This window comes from Zeugodacus cucurbitae, chromosome 2, assembly GCF_028554725.1.
Source record: "Zeugodacus cucurbitae isolate PBARC_wt_2022May chromosome 2, idZeuCucr1.2, whole genome shotgun sequence".
NCBI lineage: Eukaryota > Metazoa > Arthropoda > Insecta > Diptera > Tephritidae > Zeugodacus > Zeugodacus cucurbitae.
The window spans coordinates 52837913-52861846 of record NC_071667.1 but is presented as its reverse complement, the minus strand read 5'-3'; the positions used below and the strand labels follow the sequence as shown (position 1 = coordinate 52861846).

The following is a 23934-nucleotide window of genomic DNA, read 5'->3' as shown; positions in this document are numbered from 1 at the left end:
AGCCTACAAGTATCAATATTCGTGTGTTTGTGCATACATGCATATGATCAAATGATCTGAGCATTATGCTTGTAAATATATTTATGTGTGTGTATTTATATGGAAACGTCAGCGCTGTGAGCGACATCGTCGCAATTGAATAAATACTCACAATGCAGTGATGACAACGATCGCTACCGCATTTGTCGCATGCCACATACCGGTGGTACCACATACCAGTAGTAATAAAACAACGATAAAAATAAAAACTTCCGAGGAAAATATATATTTATGTATGTATATGAAATACATAATCATTGCGTAAGATGAAATTGTTCATGGTCTTCATAACCTCACTTTTCTTGGTTAGACTAACTGAAGTGTCTTCTATTCGGCATTTTGGATAATACATTATTGGATAATAGTCAATTGAACAAGCTATAACAGAAGTTCAAACAAATTGATAGTACCTTTTCCATGTAATTTTTCTGATGTTTTTAACGGGGAATCGAAGACAGCATACACAATTATATGCTCATAATAAGTTATTAATTTACTTTTTTTTCGTACTATCAAAAAAGCATTTCAAGGTGAACAAGGAAGAACTTGAACTTATGGCTTCAAATCGGTGATAACTTGAAAATAAACAACTGACATACATAGGCTCATCAGAAAAGAGATTCCTAAGGGCTTCTGATCAAAGATACTCTTCTGTACATATAACATGGTTTATCTGCCATCGCTTTTGAAATATTCGTCAATATATTCATCAAAGATCTCGAAAATTGGATCTCTGAAATATTCCAGACTCCTTATGTTGGATAGAAATTGAAACTAGTCAATTTGCCTGAGTCAATTACGTTGTAAATTGACTTAATTAGTTTGGTATTCAAACTTACTTAATTAAGCTTAAACAATTAATATTTAACAGGGATCCAAAAAACAATTGTGCAAACTCATTTTGATGGAAATTAGATTAATTTAGTGTCAATTAAGTACTAATTGTACAATTAGTTAATTGCTTCATTGTATAATAAATTGAGCACAATTATAATTTAAGTGGTGCATTTACAACTAATTTCGAAATTAACAATCAATTTGAATATGTTATAATTTAATGTAGTACAAAACGCAAATTTTAACTAATTTTACTTCAGTCTCGAAATTCTAGCTCTATAATCTGGATTTGACCCAATAGTGCTTCTGTGTCTACTTTATTGTTTCTATGTTTAAGTGTAATTTTTCATGATAGTTCTATTGAAATTGAAGGCATTATCTGGTCTCCGTAAAGAATTTTATTTCACATCACTGTACGCGAACTCGTATACAATTCTCAAGTAATCAATTAAAAAGCGCATATAAATGCTAATAGCTCACGTAATGAATGCCCTTTAGAATCACTAGAAGCCAGTGCTCCCCTTGCCACGACCACCCGCAACACCCTTCAACGTCAGCATGAGCGTGAAATTCGCAAGGCAACGTGAAAAGTACACAACTACACAGGTATAAGTGTGTATGTGTGAGTAGTTATTCGCAAATATGTTAAAAATGTTTGTATTTGCATTTACCTACCTGCGCTCATATATCTTAAACTGTAATCATTTGATGAGCGCGTTTAATTGACACAACTGGATGCTGAGCTCAGCTTGACTAGCTAGCAGGGCTAGAATATCCAATAACAATTAGAATGTGCATACCTTTATACGAGTACCATTTCCCCACTGGTGAATAGCACTCATACGCCAGAGAGGCTCGAACAGCGAGGCTGCCTGGTCAAGCCGGTGCCAGCGCCGGATGCCACTCAAAAGTTTGCTCCCATCCACAAACTCCCCCTCGCAGCTAAATAAACAAAAGTAAATATAAGGTATGTATATACATACATATGTATGTATGTATTTTCATTTAGATATTGTTAGCGCCGTTAAAAGTGAGCGCGATTTGCGGCTAACGAAAGTGAGTGCGCACTGAGCGTTTGGCTTAATGTTTGCTGTTGGCTAAGCTGAGTGCTGGGCGCGAGTATTTGATTTGAATTGAATTGTCAACTTGAAAAATTGTGTTTTTGTATTTACAATTTTATTTGCGAGTCAAAAGCGCAACGTTTAACAAGCTTAACTGGCGCAGCGCGCGCGTTCGTCGCGATAAAGTTTATGTAATTGAAAAAGTTTAACTGCACAGATTTTTTTTATCCAAAGAATGCAAATGCGTTAGATAAATGCAAAAATGATAATTAATTATTATTGCATAATTGTCAATGTTTAACAGGTGCGAAGTGTGCTCATTAGGAGAAAAGATGTGCGTGGAACGGTCAAGAATTGTGTTAAAAAGTTTATGCAAAAATGCAATTATGTTACAAAAGTTTATAAAGTATACGACATAAAGAGAAAATCGTGAATTTTTGCTTTCAGTGTGAAATTACTACTTTGAAATTACAAATAAATAAGATTTTATAAAACTTTGTGTGAGTGTATTTAAAAGTGCAAATAAGCTATAAACAAAAATAAAATAAATATTTAATTACATAATAAACATAATATATAAAAAATAAACAAAATTCTAGTACAATTTTATGAAGTGCGAAAGTACACACATAAAATTTTCTATTTAATGAGATTGAACTGCGTTCATTTAAAATATTAAAAATATAAAAAAGATTACAAAATATGAAGCAATTTGATTTAATAAGAAATATTCGGGTATTAACAATTGAAAACTATTTGAAAGAAATATAATTAATGTGAATATTGCATTGATATAATATTATAGAAATTTAAAAAATAAAATTTTTCAACAGGTCAAGATTAAAATAAATAAATAAATATTAAATATAACTAAATTAAGAGTGTTTGATATCCAAAAAATATATTTTTTTAATATTACACGTTTTAATGATTTTAACTATGAAACTAAACGATTACGAAAAGTAACGCGTTTAATCAAAAAGATATATTTTCATAATTATTGGTATTATTTTATGTTCGAGAAGAAACACGCCTAAATATTTATTAAATACAGCAAAAACTATAAACATAATTTATTTGGTAAAGTTTAAAAAAAAAGAACTCAACAAAATAAAAAAAATTTAAAATTTTTTCAAGAAATAAAAAAATTTTATTTTTTTTATTTAAATATGTATATACATATCTCCTATCTTTATGTCATAGATATTTTTTTTTAATAATTACTAACAAATACATTTGTGTGCATATATTTAAAGTGTTGAAAAGCTAAACTTCAAATACTTTTTCAATAACAAATTAAGAAAAAAATACTGTGCAATTTTTTTTTTAATTTATGCCGTAAAATAAAAAATATACAGATATATCTCAGTGTGAAAATTTGGAATACAAAATATTTTTTTATAATAAATGTATTTAAATGAAAAATATGGAATAAACCATACATTTTTGTAATTTAAATATAGAACATATATATTTATAGAGTGAAAAAAAATAAAAAAAGAAATATGGAAAAATAAGTATACACATACATATTTAAAACAGATAAAAAAATAAATTAAAATAAATTTGAAATTTTTTTGAATTTAATGGGTTAGGTTTTCAAACGTTTAAACAATTTTTTTGAAACAAAAATGCAAATCTATCCAATAAAATTCTAAGACGCTTTAAGACAGACCATTTAGCAGTTCCGCTAATCCGGCCACGTCAGTTTCAATTTACATCTTTAAACGTGTTTATCTCTAAACTCACTTTTTTAAGTCGGTCGACATGACTTTTTGTAAAGTTAAAATTTTGTACAAATTTTGCACACTTCTTTGAAATAACATTATCTAGTTATTGAACGAAGAATTTTTTTGTATTTTATTACAACTAATTTTAACGTGCCAATATAAATTTGTCGAAAAATTTACAAAAAAAAAATTTTTTTTTTTATTTAAAGTCTGTCAAAAATTCAAATTTTAATATTTCTACTTCTTTCGGTAACTAGATTTATCCATGTACCAATAAAATATTTTTGATTTATTGATTTTCGATGAACCAATACTGATATGTGCTGTTCACGGCAAGAGTATTTTTTTTTTATACGTCAAAGAAGATGCGCTGCCAACGGTTGAGATTTTAGAATTTTTAAACAAAAAATTCGCAAAATACTGTTTAAATATGTATCTTTAAAAAATGTTAAAATACCCTTCGTTCTTTTAACGTTCGAAATCCACCTAACCCATAATTTAATACATTTTAAAATAAATTTTATGTTTAAAATTTTTTCATAAAATATTAATTAATTATTTTTTGTATTTTAATTATGTTCGATTTGACTTTGATTTATATTTAATCTTTCCTTTTATTTTCAAATAATTTTTTTTTATCTTTCATTTTCATGAAATTGATATTAAATATTTAAATTCAATAAATAGCAGAATTAGATATCAAAAGTTATAATTAAAAATAATATGCACTTTTCTAATTTTTTCGATGGAAATCTTTTTTTCTTCTAATATTGCTATTTTTTACTACTTCATTACACTGCAATTTATATGAAATAAATAAGCTACAGAAATAAATAACTTAATTATTAAAATAAAATGTATTTCTGCATAATAAATTAAAATAATTTGCGGGAAAAAATAATACACATCTTCATATTTAATTTTTTTTTTTCAACTGAAATATTTTTCATTTTCTCGCATAAATCAATTAACTATTTAAAATCAGTCAAAATAACAATGTATGTGTTCTCACGTTACATTATAATTGCATATATAATTGCATAACGGTGTATTTGTGCAATTCTCAAGTGTATAAAATCATGCGATTTTAGCTAAAAGCTAATTGCTTCTGGAATTTATATTAAGTGTTTGTGAAATCACGGGAAATTCGAGGCGACCGCAAACACCCACAAAATGTTATAATAAATAGAATTCAACATTTATATATAATATTTGTATTGCTCCTTTATAAATAGAATATTTGTAGTTTATATGACAACAACAATAACAATATAAAGTGCAACAAAGTGCATGCAACATCGAAAAACATACAGAATATATGTAAAAACTAGTCCACATTGTTACATATTTACACATGTGATTGCCATTGTACACATCAAAAGTGCTAATTGTGCCGAATTCACAAATACATACATATCTACATGCATAGGTATGTGCTTATGTTGTTGGAAATAAATAAACATAAACATTTGTCCCATTAACTGTTGTTTGTGCGCCATTTTGCAAATACAATTGTAGCCATAAATTCTATTGTCATTCTAAATTTGTTGCAAATGTATGTATGTATATGTGTGTGTTAGTTTTGTGCAATTGTGGATGCCTGAACACACACATATATTTCAATTCAATTGTGTTTTCTCTGTGTTTGCAAATCATTATTGGTATCATCATTTAGTTTTGAATACCGACTGCATTTCCAATTGTTAATCAATAATAAGTGTGTTCAGTGTGCAAATTGAAAGCAGAAATTCATGCACGTGTACACACATACAAATAAACAAACAATCCGACATACATATAGTGGTTGTGCTGCTCAAATGACCGTAAGCACCGAAATGCCAAAATCATCAACGCCACCGCCAGCAGCACCAGCAGCTCAGCTGCGTCTGTCAATATGCTCACAGCGACAACCTTTCAAACGCCTACTCGCCACAGTGTTGTTGCTTTGCTGCCTGCAATTGTTGCACATCAACTGCCGTAAGTTTTATTTGATTTTGAATGTGAAATTCTCGTTAATTATTTGCCATTTAGTTAATATGTCGTGTTTGTTATCAGTCAAATGCAGCAGTGAATTTGCAATCGAGCACAAAATTATTATATTAAATGACAATCAAATTTACGAATGTCAATGTGCACTCGAAACGAGTAAGAAAATGCAAATTCGGGAGGAACCAAATTTTCATATTTTTGAAAGCTCTATGTTAAGGAGTATGAAATATAAGAGATGTCTGCGAAGCGTTAGCTATAAAGATTCGGTGTCGAAGTGCAGTGATCATAATTAGACGAAATCGTGGGTCCATGATACCTCAACAACAGGGCTAATTGAATATGGAGTATACGCATTATTTTAAAAATTAAAATATTCACTCGAAAACCTTACCCAATCATATTAGGTGGAGAAGAGTATTATCGCTTAATTTTAAAGTTAACCAGCAGGATCAGAGATATTCAGTGTATGAGAGCTAGGAAAAAAGTCACTAATTCTATTGTAAAATATAATTATGTGGTTGAATATGAAATTTATAGAAAGTAGGTGTTATTTTGATCCATAGTTCAATGTTTATACAGTTCTACCCGTAAATATCTACCGACATTAAGGTTAATAAGGTTCTTTAAACAGTTGTTGTACTTTTAGTGGTCTTGAGCTTGGGTAGGTAGGAGTTATGGTTATCCAAATATTCTCAATTATAGAAGAGCTGGTCAAAACAGTTTAAAGCTCTTACGAGCGTTGTACGACTGTATTGGCCTGAATAAGTAGAAGTAAGTAATACATTCTTGTACACGTTAGTAAAATCAATCGATTGTATGATTAAAGAAATTTCATTGGTTATTTTATACTCTCGCAACATGATGCAAAAATCCGACTGACGAGTAGAGATGAAATCCGGACGTCTGTCTGTCTGTCCGTCCGTTCGAGCAAGCGATAACTTGAGTCCAGTTTGCATTTTGATAAAAATTGGTATACGTGTTCCTTAGCAAGAAAGTTGGTATTGTAGATGGTCGAAATGCCACGTCCATAAAATAGCAATAACCGAAAACCTAAAAAGTGCTATAACTAAGCCATAAATAATGTTATGAAAGTAACATTTGGTACAGAGGATCACACTGGAGAAGTGGAAAAGTGGGCTTGGCCATGCCCCCTACTAAAACTACCAGAATTTTATGGTAAAGATGGTACAGGAAAGGTGCACTCAAATAGGTATTAAAAATGGAAAATGGGCGAACCGCAGTCCACTTATGGGTCAAAAACCATATCACAGGAAATACTCGACTAAATTCAACGGCATTCGGTCCATAAATTGTATTGGCATACAATTGGCAAAAACGTTTAACAACCACGCGTACTTTCCTTATACCACAATTTCTAATTCCATTACTTAACAATATATAAAATAAACAATAGTGAAAATATCGGAACAGAACTTTGCACGAATACGGCATTTATAGTGTGACATCGCCCGTCTAACAATCAAAATTGGGCTATAACTTTTCAAGGCCCCATCTACCGAACATGATGACCTCAATATCGGTAACTCCCTCAGGACTTAAAATATTGGTAACTTTCTCAGATATCAAAAACAAATTCAAATAAGTGTATATGTTTCGAATAATAGTGTGCTTCTGAAACAGACATGGCTTCCGTGTGACTTTTTCGAATTTCCAAAAATTAAGAGAAGTTTAAAGAGCCGTCATTTTACAAGCATACGAAAAATCGCGAAAATACCTAAAGTCTATCCCAAAAATTGAGTTTGAGAACTGTTTCGACGATTAGAAAATCGCTGACAAAAGTGTATAACACGAATGGATACTATTTTAAAGGCGACAACATTAATGTAGACGAATACATAATTTTGTTTTTTTTTTTCAAAAAAACGGAAATTACCGTTATTTTTTGAACACACATCGTACAACTTACTCAAACCCCAAACATAATTTATGTATAGAAGTATTAGTAGTAGTAGTAGTACCGAAACTAAGCCCAGGTTGCTGGGTCTACTATGTTTATTTTAGAAATCTTAATTTTACGAACATTTGGCGTGGGAGTAAATCGACCGGGTGGAAAGATATTCTCATGTGAAATATTCATCAATTCATTGACATTTTTTAAGCCGTTACAATTTTGGGATAATTTTTGTTTACATTAGAAATACGACCTAATTTATGAGGATTTATGCTTTTAAGTGTAAATACAAACTCATGCATTTAGGAAATATGAAATAAAGTTGAATAATTGAGGTTAGGAAGTTGTAGAGGCTAAGTAATTTTATACAATATTTTATTATTTATTCTTCATGAGAGTTCAGGGCACTAGACATGCAATAAATCATGTTTTTTCCTAACTAAAGTTCCAATAGAACTCACACACATACCTAATAACAAATTACATTTAATTTAATTTAAGTAATTAAAGCAAAATGTACTTTTAACTGCTTAGTTAGATCTATGTTTTACATACATATGTATAAGTACAATTAAATGGAGCTGCAAATACAATTTGTTGTGAGCGCACAAAACATATCTTCATTTGGATACGATATTCTCTAACTCTCATCTAATTGCCTACAACTAATTTATTTGCATGCAAACTTCACACAATAAAATTGACTTTATTTTTACAACAAAAAAGTTTTAAACTTTGTAATGATATTCTATTTGAGAACGCACGTCGCATTTAATTCACATGTTGTGACTTCATTGCAAGGCCAGACAAATGAAAATGATTTGAGATAAAAAGCTGAACTAAAACAGCACTCTAAATGATGAGAGTTTGAATGGCATGGTATGGAGAGAAAATACTCTAATTTTTCTAAAGGTTTGAAACTCTGACTAATTAAAGTTAATATCAGAACTACAGTGCGTATGAGTAATATAATTTTCTTCACTCTCTTTCTATTGGATCTCTACGATATACATATAGGTTGGAGTCTAAGGTTCAACAAATATTTAAGTTTTGCAAGTTAAAAATATTTTCAGAGATATTTCATTTCAGATTACTCATACTCCCCGCTCTTATCTTTTTTAAATTCCACGTCGAGCTTAGTTATCGATAATGATTTATGATGAAAAATCATACTAGCTAAGCAGCTGGAGCTTGGTGCATTTCGGGGAAATTCGCCATCAGACTCAGTAAAGCTGGGTACATGAAGAGTTCCAAACAGTTACAGTCGACAATCTTCCGTCAGTTCGCTTGCATCCCTAATGACCTGGACCACTAAACCGCGTAACAATCTTCCAACGCTTACTTATCTGCGCATATACCAACGAGAGCTATGTGGGAGGGGAGAAGCCGATGGGGAATAATCGTAGGATATTCACGGACGGATCGAAGCTCAGGGAGAAGGTGGAGTGGAAGTGGGTTGGGAGTCCGTAGTCCAACCACCAGCACCGTTGCAGTTACGAGGATTTTTGAGCCGCAGTGGCCTGTTAACGGTCCTTCCAACTGCTTTCTCCCAGGAAGCTTCACCTCGACGCAATCATCTTGATTCTTCTCGGTATGCTTACTGAACACTGTCCAATAGGTAAACATACGATCTTATCAGACGCAAGTTTCCTAAGCACTTCCTTCTCCAATGTACAGCATTCGCCAGTCTGAGTTTTAAACTCCTCGTTAGGCACAACTTCGGCAGAACGAGCGAATTACCTGCAATGGACACAATCCGATTAAAGAACTATGTATGTAATAGAGTCCCAGGGCTTGGTCGAATCGAGAGGGTATTTTGATCCGTTAGGAGTATTTGGGTGGAGCAAAGAGTGATCTAACCCTTAACCTATTCTAACCAATCCTAATCAAATGAAATCAAGTCTTCTAAAAGAAGTTATTTAATTTCATAAAAAACAGAGTTTTTTTCTATCGAACAGGTTTAAGGTTTTAAACATTTTAGTTATCAAAGCATACATGGTTCAGGTCAATGGCAAATCGATTCCTTATTATATCATCTCTAGTTTTTTGTCAATTACTTATTGACAATGAACTCAAATTTGTATAGAAAAATTCATTAAATATTATTGTTGTAATGAAATGACTTAACATCACTTCCCCTGTCTATTTTTTCAGATGCCCTCCTACTGAAGTGTCCACTTTATCAAATGCGCCTACAGAAAATTGTTGGCTTCCGGCCGCCACTGGAATATCTAACCGCACAAAACCTCATCTACTCGCCTGCATATAATTTTAAGGATCGCAATCGCCACAGACGCGAAAGTTACAGCATTATAGGCGCCACAGATGGTCAAAGTCACGAACTGGCGATAGCTAGCGAAACGGCGAGCGCGATTTGTTGGCGCTTATGTAATGAGGATAGCGACTGCATTGCCTACGTCCATCTGTTGGACTCGAACGAATGCTATGGCTATTCGTATATCGAGCGCCAGCCACGCTATCAGGCGATAGCCAATGAACTACCGCTGGTGGCGGATGCTGAAGCGGTTTTTTATGAGAAAACCTGTTTGAAGGGTGAGTGACTGACGTATGACAGTGAAAAAACGAATGGAAGCTAATTTCATTTATTAACTTGGAAATTGTCGGAGCGCTAGTTGTGTGTGCGTGTCGTTGATGCTTCTGCTTATTGACCATCGTTTCCTTTGGCTTTTTATAGTGCCCGAGGTGTGCAAACAACGCAAATGGACGCTAACGAAAATTCCCGGTACGAGTCTGGTGTTTCAAGGGAAGAAGACGATAGCAACGCTGGTCACGCGACGTGAATGCGCTGAGAGGTGTCTCTTTGAAAGCGAATTCAAGTGTCTGTCCGCATCATTTGCACCGTCCTATCGTAATAATCGTGAAAGGTGAGTAATTGTAAGGGTGCTATGTGCGTGTTTATTTGTTTGCACGAGGGTAGTTTGATAAAGCTGTCGAGGGTTTTTAATACAATTTAAAAAATTGCTTTACGATTATCCAAATATCATAAGACATAAGACGAAGAAAAGTGTTGGAGGCAGAAACAATTTAAAATTGTAATCGGGGCAGAGTTATAAGTAATGGGAATTAATTTCTCTTTTTTAGGTTTTATTCTCTTGAGTCAAGTTTCACCTGCTAGAACCTATCAGTCTCACTCATTTTCAATTGGGAAGATGAAACCCCCCTTTCCAGACATGTTTTAAAATATATCGCCTTGCTTGACTTCCGCTTAGAAAACTAAAGGTTGATCCATTTAGAGGTTTTTTTAAAAGAAAAAACACAGAAAATTCAAATTTAATGCGGAACGATTATTATCATTCAAAAGAGCATTATTTGGCATTTATTGTTTAAGGATTATCTCTTTCACATTTTGGCCGCGGCTACGTCTTAGATGGTCCATCCATTGAGTCCAATTTTCGGTGACTCGTTCAAGCATTTCGGCTGGTAACTGGCGAATAACACGCGTGATGTTTTGCTCCGAGGCTTGAATCGAAGCGGGACTTTCCGCATAGACTTTAGACTATACATATCCCCACAGGGAAAAGTCTAACAGTCTGATACCACACGATCTTGTTAACCAATTGACCGACCCAAAATGTGAAATAATCTGCTCACCGAAGGATTCTCTCAATAAATCCATTGATTGATGCGATGTGTGGGAAATGACGCCGTCTTGTTGAAACCAAATGTCGCCGAGATAACGAGATAACTTCAATTTCAGGCATCAAATACTCCGTTATCATGGTGCCCCTCATTGACATTCTCACCGACATCATTTTTGAAGAAACCGATTATAGACCGATGATTCACAAACCACACTAAACCGTTGTTTTTTTCTTGAATCTCTGTAGGATGCTCTTTATCCCAAATGCGGCAATTTCGAAGACGATTTTAATTCGAAGACGATTAGTAGCTCTAAGAATCAAATGATCGCTCTACAACATCATTATGTTAACCATAAATGAAGATGATCGTAAAATATCATGTGAAGATGTTAGAACAACTCTATTAAAGTTCCCACAACAATAACTACATGATCTAAAAAGTCCTAGTATCAGAAAGAATTATACAAAGGATTCTAACCTCAAAAAATATCCACAACACTCTTTAGGGAATAGTTTATACTGTTTCCCCGAGCTTTTTCGAAATTCCTCCAACTTATCACTCAACCCTCGTATATATGTATTTATATATCTATTACGTTTTGAAAATTATATTCATACTGAGGTGGTGTGAGGTATGTTAAATTCCAGCGAAACCGACACAATACGGAAAGAAATTCCAAATGGGAGTTCTATGGCTTTATCGGCTATATACTCGACGCTGAAAATGGAAAATGATGCGCCGCATTGTTGTTGTTTGTTGAGGTATGAGCTCATTGCAATCACAATTAGTTAGCTGTTTTAAGCGGTTATTTAATACCACTAGAATTTTTATATTCGTTGTGAATTCGATGCAGTAACTCATTTAAGTCTCGCTATTTGTCTACTCCCGTGCGTTTTGCTTTGCTTCGCTGATTTTATTTCACAAATAATTATTTGCGAATATTCGCTCATCATCAATTCACAACTGATTTGCATTTAACTATTTTTAAATTGATAAATTATTTGTTTATGTGAGTTGTATATATGCATATATAGTGAGTAGTATTTAGTGATATGATATACATATGTTAATGAGATGAAATAGCACGTTTTACGAATTGCACACGAAATGCCATTGCCACTTTTTTCGTGCGTCCAACTCCCACCGCCCACACAAATTAAAAAAACGGTTTTGTGTGAGTACGGTAAAGTGATGTCACGTCTGTAAATCATTTCTGTTTAGACTACGTCATTTCAATGGAATCTATTGATGCCCTTTTTAATAGAAGTAGCGTATTGTCGCTCGAGGACTATGTCATCACTTCAAGTACGCAAAGCTTGAGAAATTTCAAGGGGTTGTACTACCTTCCTTACATCCAAGGCTCCCGAATATACAACATATTATATATTCGAATCAACAGTTGTGAATAGACGAGCTTAATCGAACTCACTTCTTGATCTAAATAATAAAAAGAATATCGTTCACCGATTTGTGAAGAACTACATTAAGTTCCTCATAAAAAAATTCCTGATATTAAAACTCAACAGTTTTAAGGCTTGCTTGTTATTAGGCCTATGTATAATTACTGAAGCTGTAATTAGAATTTGGCATTTGTGAAGTGTGCTTATTTATTTAATTTCGTTAATTGTTATAATGTTTTTATGACATGTGAAAACTCTAATTTGCGATAATTATTGCTTAATAGCTGTTCTGTGTTAACTAACTTACTTCCGCTGTGATTGAGAGCTGTGTATTTAAAGGTAGAGCTTATTTCCAAGATATGATGAACTGGTTTGGTAGTGATTTTTTCTTGAAATAAAATCAAAAAAGATGAAGCGAAATTTGCTGAAATAAATATGTATATTAATTTGAAGGGAGAAATCTAGTTAAAGCTATCATAATAAAAAGCTATCATAATAATAAAAGCTATAATCATAATAAATCGGTTGTTGTAACGGTAAAGAATATACCAAATGATGCCGAGGTACCAGTCTTTAACCGGCTAATAAATTTGGGTCCATTCTATGTGCCTATACCAAAAAGACAAGGGAAAAGAAACGCTACATTAGACAAAAGGGTACTTGTAACTTTAAACGCTATTATCTCGAAATCATGTTTTACGTAAACGTCGTTGTGGTGACTTGGATTGCCGAACGAGTTTTCAACTTGTTGTTCGTAATTTATTTGCCGTGTCCTTGAACGATTTAATTTTTTCGTTTAAATTTTCTTATTAATGTTATGAATTTTTCAACACATTTCATCAGATGAAAATAGTAGCGTTTTTGAGAAAATCGTCCCCGTTTCTTTCAGTAGAGCTGATGGACTGAAATCGTATTCACGCCAAACCTCTTAAAAAAAACGAGTTTTGCTTAAAATGTCATAATTTGGACAATTATTACTATTTTTTATGTTCTTGAGCTGATTTTATAGATTAGACATTGTTCTACTCAAGACGTATAGCAAGTATTCAACAAAAATATGGCAACATACATCTACAGAAAATCAAAAAATATCCCATTTTCCCGCAAATCAACATACAGTGGAACTTCCATAACTCGAACACTTGAATTGGCAATAGCGTTAGAAGCCAAATTTCATACAAATTTCCTTCCCTAACTCGAAGGCAATAGAATGCAAATTTCCTTCCATAAATCGAACTTTTTGGTCAGGACATAATACAAAATTTTAAATTTTACTATCGAGGTAGAATTTTAAAAGAGTCCCTCTATATTGTACGAAGGCAAACACAAAATATAATATTACCCATATGGATTGCATAAATCATCTAACAAAGGCATGGGATACAGACGTCAAGAACAATAGCAACCTGCAACAAACCAAATTACACAATACATCTTTTAACGTATGTACATAATACTTTATGCGAAGTTAATAAATAGAACAGTGTATAAATCTATATTTTACAGCTTTTTGAAAATTTATATATTTTAATGAAAATTCTATAACTCGAAGGCTCTCTAACTCGAAGTTTTTTTGTGGATTATTCGAGTTAGAGAATTCCACTGAATATGTATAACACCTTAACTACATATTATTCGATGAGCTATGGATTCAAATATCATCACATACAAAATATAAAAATTATTTCTCAGCAATAGTTTCTGCAGACTGATGTCAAAAGTTTGCAACAATTTATAGTTTCTATACTCTCGCAACAGAATAATAATAATAATAATAACAGAATAACCCACAAAATTCCGTTAACCGAAAAACTATAATGAGCTATAAATAAGTTCATAAATACAATTATTTATGAAATATGGTACAGAGGATCATACTAGGAAGAAGCATTTATGGATGAAATTTATTTGGGGAAAACTACTATTGCTTTAATTCAGAAAGGAAGAACACTAAATACTCAAAAATTGCTGGTATAAAAAATGGAAAATGGGGGTGACGCCGCCTACTTATGGATCGAAAACAATATCTTAGGAACTAATTTCAACCAAATTCGGTTCATAACATAGTTTCGACATCCCAATAGTATAGTTTGCAAATCAGTTAATAACCACGCTTACTTTTCATATACCACAAGTTTTCCATCTGATTCGTTCACTTTACAACATATAAATTAAGCACCAAATAAGATATCAGAACAAAACTTTGCAAAAATAATGAATTTTGATTGTGATATACGCGTCTAAAGATCGCCGAAATCGGACTATAACTTCTCAAGCCCCTAGATATCAAAAATGAGGACCACAGTGCTTACTGAAAATATTGGACAAATCTCTCAGATATTCTAAAGAAATTCATAAGGGATGTTTTCCCTATAATAGTGTGTCTCTATGCCGAAAATGGACAAAATCCGGTAAATACTTCCTCTAGCCCCATATACCGCATACACTGAATTTCAAAGTACTGGTGTAGTATATGCCGTATATATCAGTTAATATATGAGATATCTTAGCAACATTAAGAAAGGCAATGAAAACGGTCCAAGAATTACACCAGATTCCATATATTATAAATAATGATTTTAGCTAATCTGGTGGACTTTATGTCGAATATATGGGTCCAATTGTGTTTTATCATAATAGAATTACATAAATAAATTGCGAGAGTATAAAATTGTCTGTTCTTAGCCTTTCCTTAATGCACAGAATATTTGTTAAACAACATAATCCAAACATTATTTACACACATATATATATATGTATATACATAGATATGTTTGCTGATTTTTATTACACTAATGCCACAAATCATGTTAACCACAAATGCTTTTTTTCGTGTTTCTTCTATTTCTATTTTTTATTTGAACAGATTCAGTCAACATGTGCCACCGGAGCAACATGCGAGTAACAATCAACAGCAACAACAATACCAACAACAATCACAACACAATACACTGGGTCGCTGCATACTGAGCGATAAAGATAAAATGATACAACCCGATGCTTTCCGGGCTGCACCCTACGATGAAGAATACATGGAGAATCAATGTTACGAACGACCGATCGAGAACGATAACTGTTCATACGAATTGTATGCGAACAGTAGCTTCATCTATGCGGAAGCAAAATATTTGGGTTTAACCCAAAAAGAGGTGTGTTTTATTTTGTTAAGTTGGGCATTAATCGATTTTTCAGAAAAATTAAGTAAAAAAATTGGAGTTTAGTTGTAAAATGTGGACAAATTCATGTAGTGGGTCGTGTATGATGCAATTGATTGGGAAATCGTTGTATTTTAAATGTTTATACATACATACATATATGTATTTATGTATATCATGTTACACACGATCTATGCTTAATAATTAATATAAAAAGGTCGTGTGCGAAGAAATATATGTCAATTAAAATACATATTTATCATCACGAATTTACAGACCGAGAAGTATAACATGAAATAATGTTAATGTTAAGTCCACGAATCCGTGAACTTATGTACCGTAAACTTGTAACTCAATATCCATTTATTTACTAAAGCTACCACTATTAGAACCTCAGGATCCAAAAATTTCGGGATTCAAAATTTTTTAAAATATTGCGATATAAAGTTATTTAGACCGATGTAATGAATCCGATATGCTTAAATGTATGTGGATTACAAACTATTGAAAAATTGAACAAGGCGTCACCTTTGAAATGTTTAATGTACCTAACTCATATAATCCTTAAGTACTCAGCTCATCTGTCCAGGATATCGAAATATAACCCTGCCCACTTCATCCCATGTAAATTTATGTATCTCTGATTTTATACAATATACATACATATGACCCATGTTGATAAAGTTGTAGATAATTACGTCTATCTTAGATCCAGCAGAAACAACACCAATAACATCAGCCTTGAAATCAAACTCAGAATCACTATTGCCAACAAGTGCTACTGTGGACTGAGTAGACAATTGGAAAATAAAGTTCTTTCTCGACGAACCAAAACGAAACTCTACAAGTTCCTCATCATTGCCGTTCTGTTTTATGGTGCAGAAGCGTGGACAATGTTGACATCCGATGAGACGGCACTAGGAGTATTCGAATTTTGCACTAGATTTATGGTTTATTTATCCCGCAGACGGTTTTGGGTTATTCGAGGGCATTGCCATAGTCCAGGTGATGTCGATTGGATGAAAGCACTCGAGCTTTGAAAGTGTTCGATACTGTACCCGCCGTTGGAAGCTTAGGAAGGGGAAGACCAATGACGCGCTTTAAAAACGCCGTACATTGTATCAATCCCGAGGCCACCTTCTCATAGAAATAATACAAACATCCAACCTGGTACAATTAAGTCTTTAAGAGTCGAAGTTAGAGCCTCTTTGAAGTTTTTAAATTGACCAAATCAACTTTTTGAAAAAAAGTGGTTGGAATATAGTGGGGAGGTCCTAGGCTAGCATAACATTCTTAATTTTTTTAACCATAGTTTATATCTCAATAAACGTCTGAGTATCTATTTTTATATACAGTTGAACTTCCCTAACTCGAATCACAATAATCCAAAACAAACCTTGGAGTTAGATAGACGTCCAAGTTGCCGAAGGTATTTTGTATGAAATTTGACTTCTATTGCCAAAGCAAGAGTTCGAGTTATGGAGAACTTCCAGTTATAGAAGTTCGAGTTATGGAAGTTCAACTGTATACATATCCAAATGTTTAAAACCCTAGCCCTTTCATACTTATTTTATCTAAAAATGCCGTATTCGATTCTGTACTTAATTTTAGTGTCAAGCATACTGTTCGCATGAGACGAAATTCTACTGCCAAGGTGTATCATTCTACTTCGAGCATGATCTAAGCAATTCGGAATGTCTGCTGCACTCCGAGGACATAATCTCCATGGGACCGCGCAGTTTAAAGTTGCGTGAGAAATCTGTCTACATGAGGCGCGTCAAATGCTTGGATGGTAAATCCCATGAATATAGCAAACATACATATGTAATAACTAACCACCTCCGACTTGATTTCCCCCACACAGTGCAGGTGCTGTGCACGCAAGACGAAATGGCCATCAAGTACACGCCGAAAGATTGGTTTCACGGCAAAATGTATGTGAGTATGCACTCGAAGCACTGCATGGCTCAGGGCAACGGCACCAGAAGCACCGTGTTACGCCTGCCGATCGGCACCGAGGTCAAAGAGAATCGTTGCGGCATATTGCGTGCCTACGAAGTCACCAAAGCATATCAGCGGTAAGTTGGCGTGTACCCATCGAAGCAAAGTAATAATTTGGTAAATTTTGTGTCTTCTGTCAATTCTGTATTTCTAAACTACCAATTACTATTGATTATACTTGTTGCTTGGTATGTATTGCAGAATCTTCATATCCGCTCTGGTTGTAATTCAAAATAATCCGAACGTGCAGACACAAGGCGACCGTCTCATTAAAGTCGGTTGCATAATGAGCAACTCGACGATGCGCAAAGATGGCCACAACGAGGGACGCAGCGATGAGGATGAGGTGGAAGGCGAAGATGTGCCGAATGCCATAGCCTTGGAGTCTTCTTTGGAGTTTGCACAACAGTAAGTGGAAATTGGGTAGATTAAAGTATGGCTTTATGCCTTTCTACAGCATTTACTTAAGGGAGATGGTGTATTTCAACGAGAAAATGCTAATACTAATGAAAATGCTTATAAGCACCATAATTAGCTTACAGCCTTATAACGTTTTGCTTTTATGGCTTATGGACTTTAAATTTTCATGGGATAACAAAGAACTCTTTTTGTAATGACATTTCAATGCCAGTTCGATAGTGTGAAGCTTCGAGACCTTCATCTTGACCTCCACATTCGAGTATATCTTTCTGCAATAAAACACTTTTTAAGGTTAGGAAATGAGATATGGTGGAAGGGGGCCAAAAGTGTCCAACCATTAAACGTCAAGACGGCGCGGTTACTCGTTCCCACGACAGTCGGTTCTACGTAACCGGAACGGACGTGGATTTTTATCCGCCCAAGAACTGTCAAATCGGCAGGATTCCTCAAAATTATTTGGGGAATGTTTTATGCCACTACAACAACAACCACAACGAGAATGTTACTGAGTTTCCGAACAGAGACTGAGTGTAATGTAAGAGTAGTCGAATTGACGAATAAAGGTGGAGATATCTGAGACTGAGGTGTATGTATGTGATTGGCGTTGCAACCGTTTAGCCGGTTATAGCCGAATCGACGATAGTGCGCCACCTGTCTCTCTCCTTTGCAGTTCGGCGCCAGTTGGAGATCCCAAGTGTAACCAGGTCGCTCTCCACCTGGTCCCTCCAACGGAGTGGAGGCCTTCCCCTTCCTCGGCTTCCTCCGGCGGGTACTGCATCGAACACTTTCAGGGCTGGAGTGTTTTCGTCCATTCGGACAACATGACCTAGCCAGCGTAGCCGCTGTCTTTTTATTCGCTGAACTATGTCAATGTCGTCGTATAACTCGTACAGCTCATCGTTCCATCGTCTGCGGTATTCGCCGTTGCCAATGTTCTGAGGACCATAAATCTTGCGCAAAATTTTCCTCTCGAAAACTCCTAGTGTCGTCTCATCTGATGTTGACATCGTCCAAGCTTCTGCACCGTAAAGCAGGACGGGAATGATAAGTGACTTGTAGAGCTTGATTTTGGTTCGTCGAGAGAGGACTTTACTGTTCAATTGCCTACTCAGTCCAAAGTAGCACCTGTTGGCAAGAGTTATTCTGCGCTGGATTTCGAGGCTGACATTGTTCGTGTTGTTGATGCTGGTTCCCAGGTATACGAAATTATCTACGACCTCGAAGTTATGACTGTCAACAGTGACGTGGGAGCCAAGACGCGAATGCGCCGACTGTTTGTTTGATGACAGGAGATATTTCGTCTTGTCCTCATTCACCTCCAGACCCATTCGCTTCGCCTCCTTATCCATGCGGGAAAAAGCAGAACAAACGGCGCGGTTGTTGCTTCCGATGATATCAATATCATCGGCGTACGCCAGGAGCTGTACACTCTTGTAGAAGATTGTACCTTCTCGGTTTAGCTCTGCAGCTCTTATAATTTTTTCCAGCATCAGGTTAAAGAAATCGCACGATAGTGAGTCACCTTGTCTGAAACCTCGTTTGGTATCGAACGGCTCGGAGAGGTCCTTCCCAATCATGACGGAGCTTTTGGTGTTGCTCAACGTCAATTTACACAGCCGTATTAGTTTTGCGGGGATACCAAATTCAGACATCGCGGCGTAAAGGCAACTCCTTTTCGTGCTGTCCAAAGCAGCTTTAAAATCGACAAAAAGGTGGTGTGTGTCGATCCTCTTTTCTCGGGTCTTTTCCAAGATTTGGCGCATGGTGAATATCTGGTCAGTTGTCGATTTTCCAGGTCTAAAGCCACACTGATAAGGTCCAATCAGTTTGTTGACGGTGGGCTTTAGTCTTTCACACAATACGCTCGATAGAACCTTGTATGCGATATTTAGGAGGCTGATCCCACGGTAATTGGCGCAGATTGTGGGATCTCCCTTTTTATGGATTGGGCAGAGCACACTGAGATTCCAATCGTCAGGCATGCTTTCTTCCGACCATATTCTGCAAAGAAGCTGATGCATGCACCTTATCAGTTCTTCGCCGCCGTATTTGAATAGTTCTGCCGGTAATCTATCGGCCCCCGCTGCTTTGTTGTTCTTCAAGCGGGTAATTGCTATTCGAATTTCGGTAATTGCTATTCGATCGGGTTCGCCATCTCCTGGTGTTGTACTCTCACTGCCATTCAGCAGGTCGGAGAAGTGTTCCCTCCATAATCCCAGTATGCCCTGGACATCGGTTACCAGATTACCACCTTGGTCTCTACATGAGGATGCTCCGGTCTTGAAACCTTCGTTAAGTCGCTTCATTTTTTCATAAAATTTTCGAGCATTCCCTCTGTCTGCCAGCTTCTCAAGCTCTTCGTACTCACGCATTTCGGCCTCTTTCTTTTTTTGTCTGCAAATGCGTCTCGCTTCCCTCTTCAGCTCTCGGTATCTATCCCATCCCGCACGTGTTGTGGTCGTTTGCAATGTTGCGAGGTAGGCAGTCTGTTTTCTCTCCGCTGCGAGACGGCACTCCTCATCGTACCAGCTTGTTTTTTGTCGTTGCCGAAAACCAATTGTTTCGGCTGCAGCGGTACGCAGTGAGTTTGAGATGCCGTTCCACAGTTCCCTTATACCGAGATGCTGATGAGTGCTCTCAGAGAGCAGGAGTGCAAGTCGAGTAGAGTATTTCGTGGCTGTCTGTTGCGATTGCAGCTTTTCGACGTCGAACCTTCCTTGTGTTTGTTGACGGGCATTCTTTGCTGCACAGAGGCGGGTGCGTATCTTCGCTGCGACCAGATAATGGTCCGAGTCTATATTTGGCCCTCGGAGCGTACGCACGTCTAAAACACAGGAGACATGTCTTCCGTCTATCACAACGTGATCGATTTGGTTCCGCGTGTTTCGATCAGGAGACAGCCAAGTAGCTTGATGTATTTTCTTATGCTGGAATCTGGTACTACAGACGACCATATTTCGGGCCCCAGCGAAGTCGATCAGCCTCAGGCCGTTTGGCGATGTTTCGTCATGGAGGCTGAATTTTCCGACTGTTGTGCCAAAGACACCTTCTTTACCCACCCTGGCGTTAAAATCACCAAGCACGACTTTTACATCGTGGCGGGGGCAGCGCTCATAGGTGCGTTCTAGGCGCTCATAGAAAGCATCTTTGGTCACATCGTCCTTCTCTTCCGTTGGGGCGTGGGCGCAAATCAGCGATATGTTGAAGAACCTCGCTTTGATGCGGATTGTGGCTAGACGTTCATCCACCGGGGTGAATGCCAGGACTCTGCGACGGAGTCTCTCTCCCACCACAAATCCAACACCAAATTTGCGCTCCTTTATATGGCCGCTGTAGTAGATGTCACAAGGGCCCACCTTCTTCCGTCCTTGTCCCGTCCATCGCACTTCTTGGATGGCGGTGATGTCAGCCTTAAGTCGTATGAGGACATCAACCAGCTGGGCAGAGGCACCTTCCCAATTAAGGGTCCGGACATTCCAGGTGCATGCCCTTATATCATTATCCTTAAAACGTTTGCAGGGGTCGTCATCAAAAGGGGGGTGTCTCATCCGAGGCTTTCGTAGATTTTTCATTGGGGAGTGTTTTTATGTGGTGGGTCCCAAACCCTACGCACAACCGCATAAGCGGGCTTCGCCTTCTCACTTTAGCTCGCCTTCAAACGGATGTCTGCTGGCTACCCAGAGGATACTTGGTCTAAAACCGGAAGTCGTGAGCTGCTTGAACCATGTGGAGAAGAATCGTTTCTGGCCACTCCCAAGTGAGTGGCAATCAAAAACTTTCCTCACTTGCGTGAACTTCTACACATGATCCCATCCTCCTGAGACTGAGACTGAGGTACTTGAACTATTAATGAGGGCGTAAGACCACAAAAAAGCAAGCAAAACATAGATGGGTAAATCCTAAGTCGTGTAGATAAACAAATATGGATTTAAAATTATTATCAAGAACTGAAGATCTACTCATTAGAGCAAAGTCAGCTGTGTTAAAAATAACAGTAATAGTAGAGGTTCACACGTTAGCCGGTTCTACGTAATCGCAATGGACTCTAATTATCATCCGCCAAAAATTGTCAAATCAATAGCATTTCTCAAAATTATTTAGGTAATTTTGCTTCATCGTCGCTTTCTCTATGACTAACCAGTTCTGACAGAAGACACTGAGCAATAGATCCGAAACGGATCGCAACCGATGTGTGAGTTCGATGAGCTTTCCTAGCTGGCTAAAATTAAGATTATCCAAGCAGATTTATCGGCAGGTCAAAATTGTCCTATCAATTATTACGTCTAATGATGGAACAATTTTGATTCAAACTAAGATTATTATGCAATCTGATTCTTCGATAGTTGAAAAAAACAGACACAATTTCACACCGAGACTTAAAGCTAAATAAAAAATTACATCGATATCGTACTCCCGACGTTTGTTGTCTAATTTAGTTCTAACCCAAAAATATATTTTAAAGTAAAGAATAACCCAACAAATGTAACCAAGCTATTCTCGAACATATTAATACTCTTAAACCCACAATTTACTCCTTATCATTGCAGCATGCTGCCAAATGAGGGTTCACTGCTCTTCAATAGCACCGACGTGCCACTGCTGCCGAAGGTAACGCTACAAATTGTCGATCTCTCACATCAACACGAAACCAACGATGTGCAAATCGGACAAAATCTAGAACTACAAATCATTGCTGAATACTCACCACACCAACAGCAGTTGGTCAACTATGCACTGCCGCCATTGCCCGATTTTCGTGCAACTTCGTTGTTTGCCAAAACGCAGGATAATCAAAATTTCGTAAAACTGATTGACGAACGTGGTTGCCCCATTGATGTAACGGTATTTCCGGCGCTAGAGCGTGTGCGCTCGACCACACAAAATAAGCTGCGCGCACGTTTTCACGCCTTCAAGTTTGCCGGTTCGTCATTGGTGAATTTTGATGTGAAAATACGTTTCTGTATGCAACATTGTCCGGAGGACAATTGCTATCGCTACGATAGCAACGAAGAACGTGAAAATTTTAGCAACACACCGAACAACCGTGTGAGACGACGACGTCAGGTGCAAGCGCGGGCGCCACCGCCACCACCACAAGCACAAGAACCACAGACGCCACTCTCCACACGCTTCCAAGTGCAGAATCCCGTCTATGTGTCCACCGTAATGGATGTGGCTGAGGATCAGCTTGAACAGATGAATTTAACGCGTGGTATGAATGAGAAAAATATGTCCATGCAGGATTTGGGCGTGCTACCTTTGAACTATAATTTGCACGTGCGTGGACCCGATCAGGTCAACAGCAACAGTTTCATTTACGGCGAACGTGGCATCTTGCTGATTGCGGGCATTGGTGGGTGCAACGGAAAGTTAATTTATATAATTTCGGTTTAATGTTTCTTTTCATTCACTTCTCCACAGATCACATGCAATTGGATAACTTTTGCTTGAATCAGAGCCTGCTCATAGCTTTGTTGATTTTCTGGCTCATCTTTCAAGTCGCGCTTATGTTCAGCTGTTGCTATGTCATACAGAAGTACAAACGTTTGGCGATGATGGACGATGAGCACCGCAAGATTAAAGAGAGCTTAGACTATCTTGAGAGTCGGCGCGTGCATTGGGCGGATCAAGGTGGTTACACACTTTGATTACACATAAACTTAAATTAAAGTATTTGTATTTGATTGTAAATAAACATTGATTGTAGTATTTAAGTCCAAAGCATAGATTTTCTTTTCTGCAATGGATGGCACAAATTGTAAAAAATTATAAAGTTTTTAAAAGCTA

The 23934-nt window shown here is 36.3% G+C and overlaps 1 protein-coding gene across 6 annotated transcripts; it reads left to right on the top strand.

The window, feature by feature from the left end:
• Positions 1-1824: 1824 nt before the first annotated feature.
• On the top strand, positions 1825-23923 carry LOC105213550 (uncharacterized). 6 transcript variants are annotated; one of them, XM_011186452.3, is made up of 11 exons: positions 2047-2271; positions 2385-2437; positions 5343-5644; positions 9723-10121; positions 10264-10453; positions 15438-15720; positions 17338-17518; positions 17591-17804; positions 17929-18135; positions 22695-23500; positions 23569-23918. In XM_011186452.3, the coding sequence occupies exons 3-11, from the start codon at positions 5419-5421 to the stop codon at positions 23793-23795; spliced, it is 2733 nt and encodes a 910-aa protein (XP_011184754.1). In that variant the 5' UTR covers positions 2047-2271; positions 2385-2437; positions 5343-5418; the 3' UTR covers positions 23796-23918. The 6 variants fall into 6 exon arrangements, with proteins under 6 accessions (XP_054083276.1, XP_011184759.1, XP_011184754.1 ...); XM_011186457.3 differs by lacking the exon at positions 2385-2437 and having other exon boundaries at positions 1972-2128; XM_054227286.1 differs by lacking the exon at positions 2385-2437.
• The last annotated feature ends 11 nt before the right edge of the window (positions 23924-23934 follow it).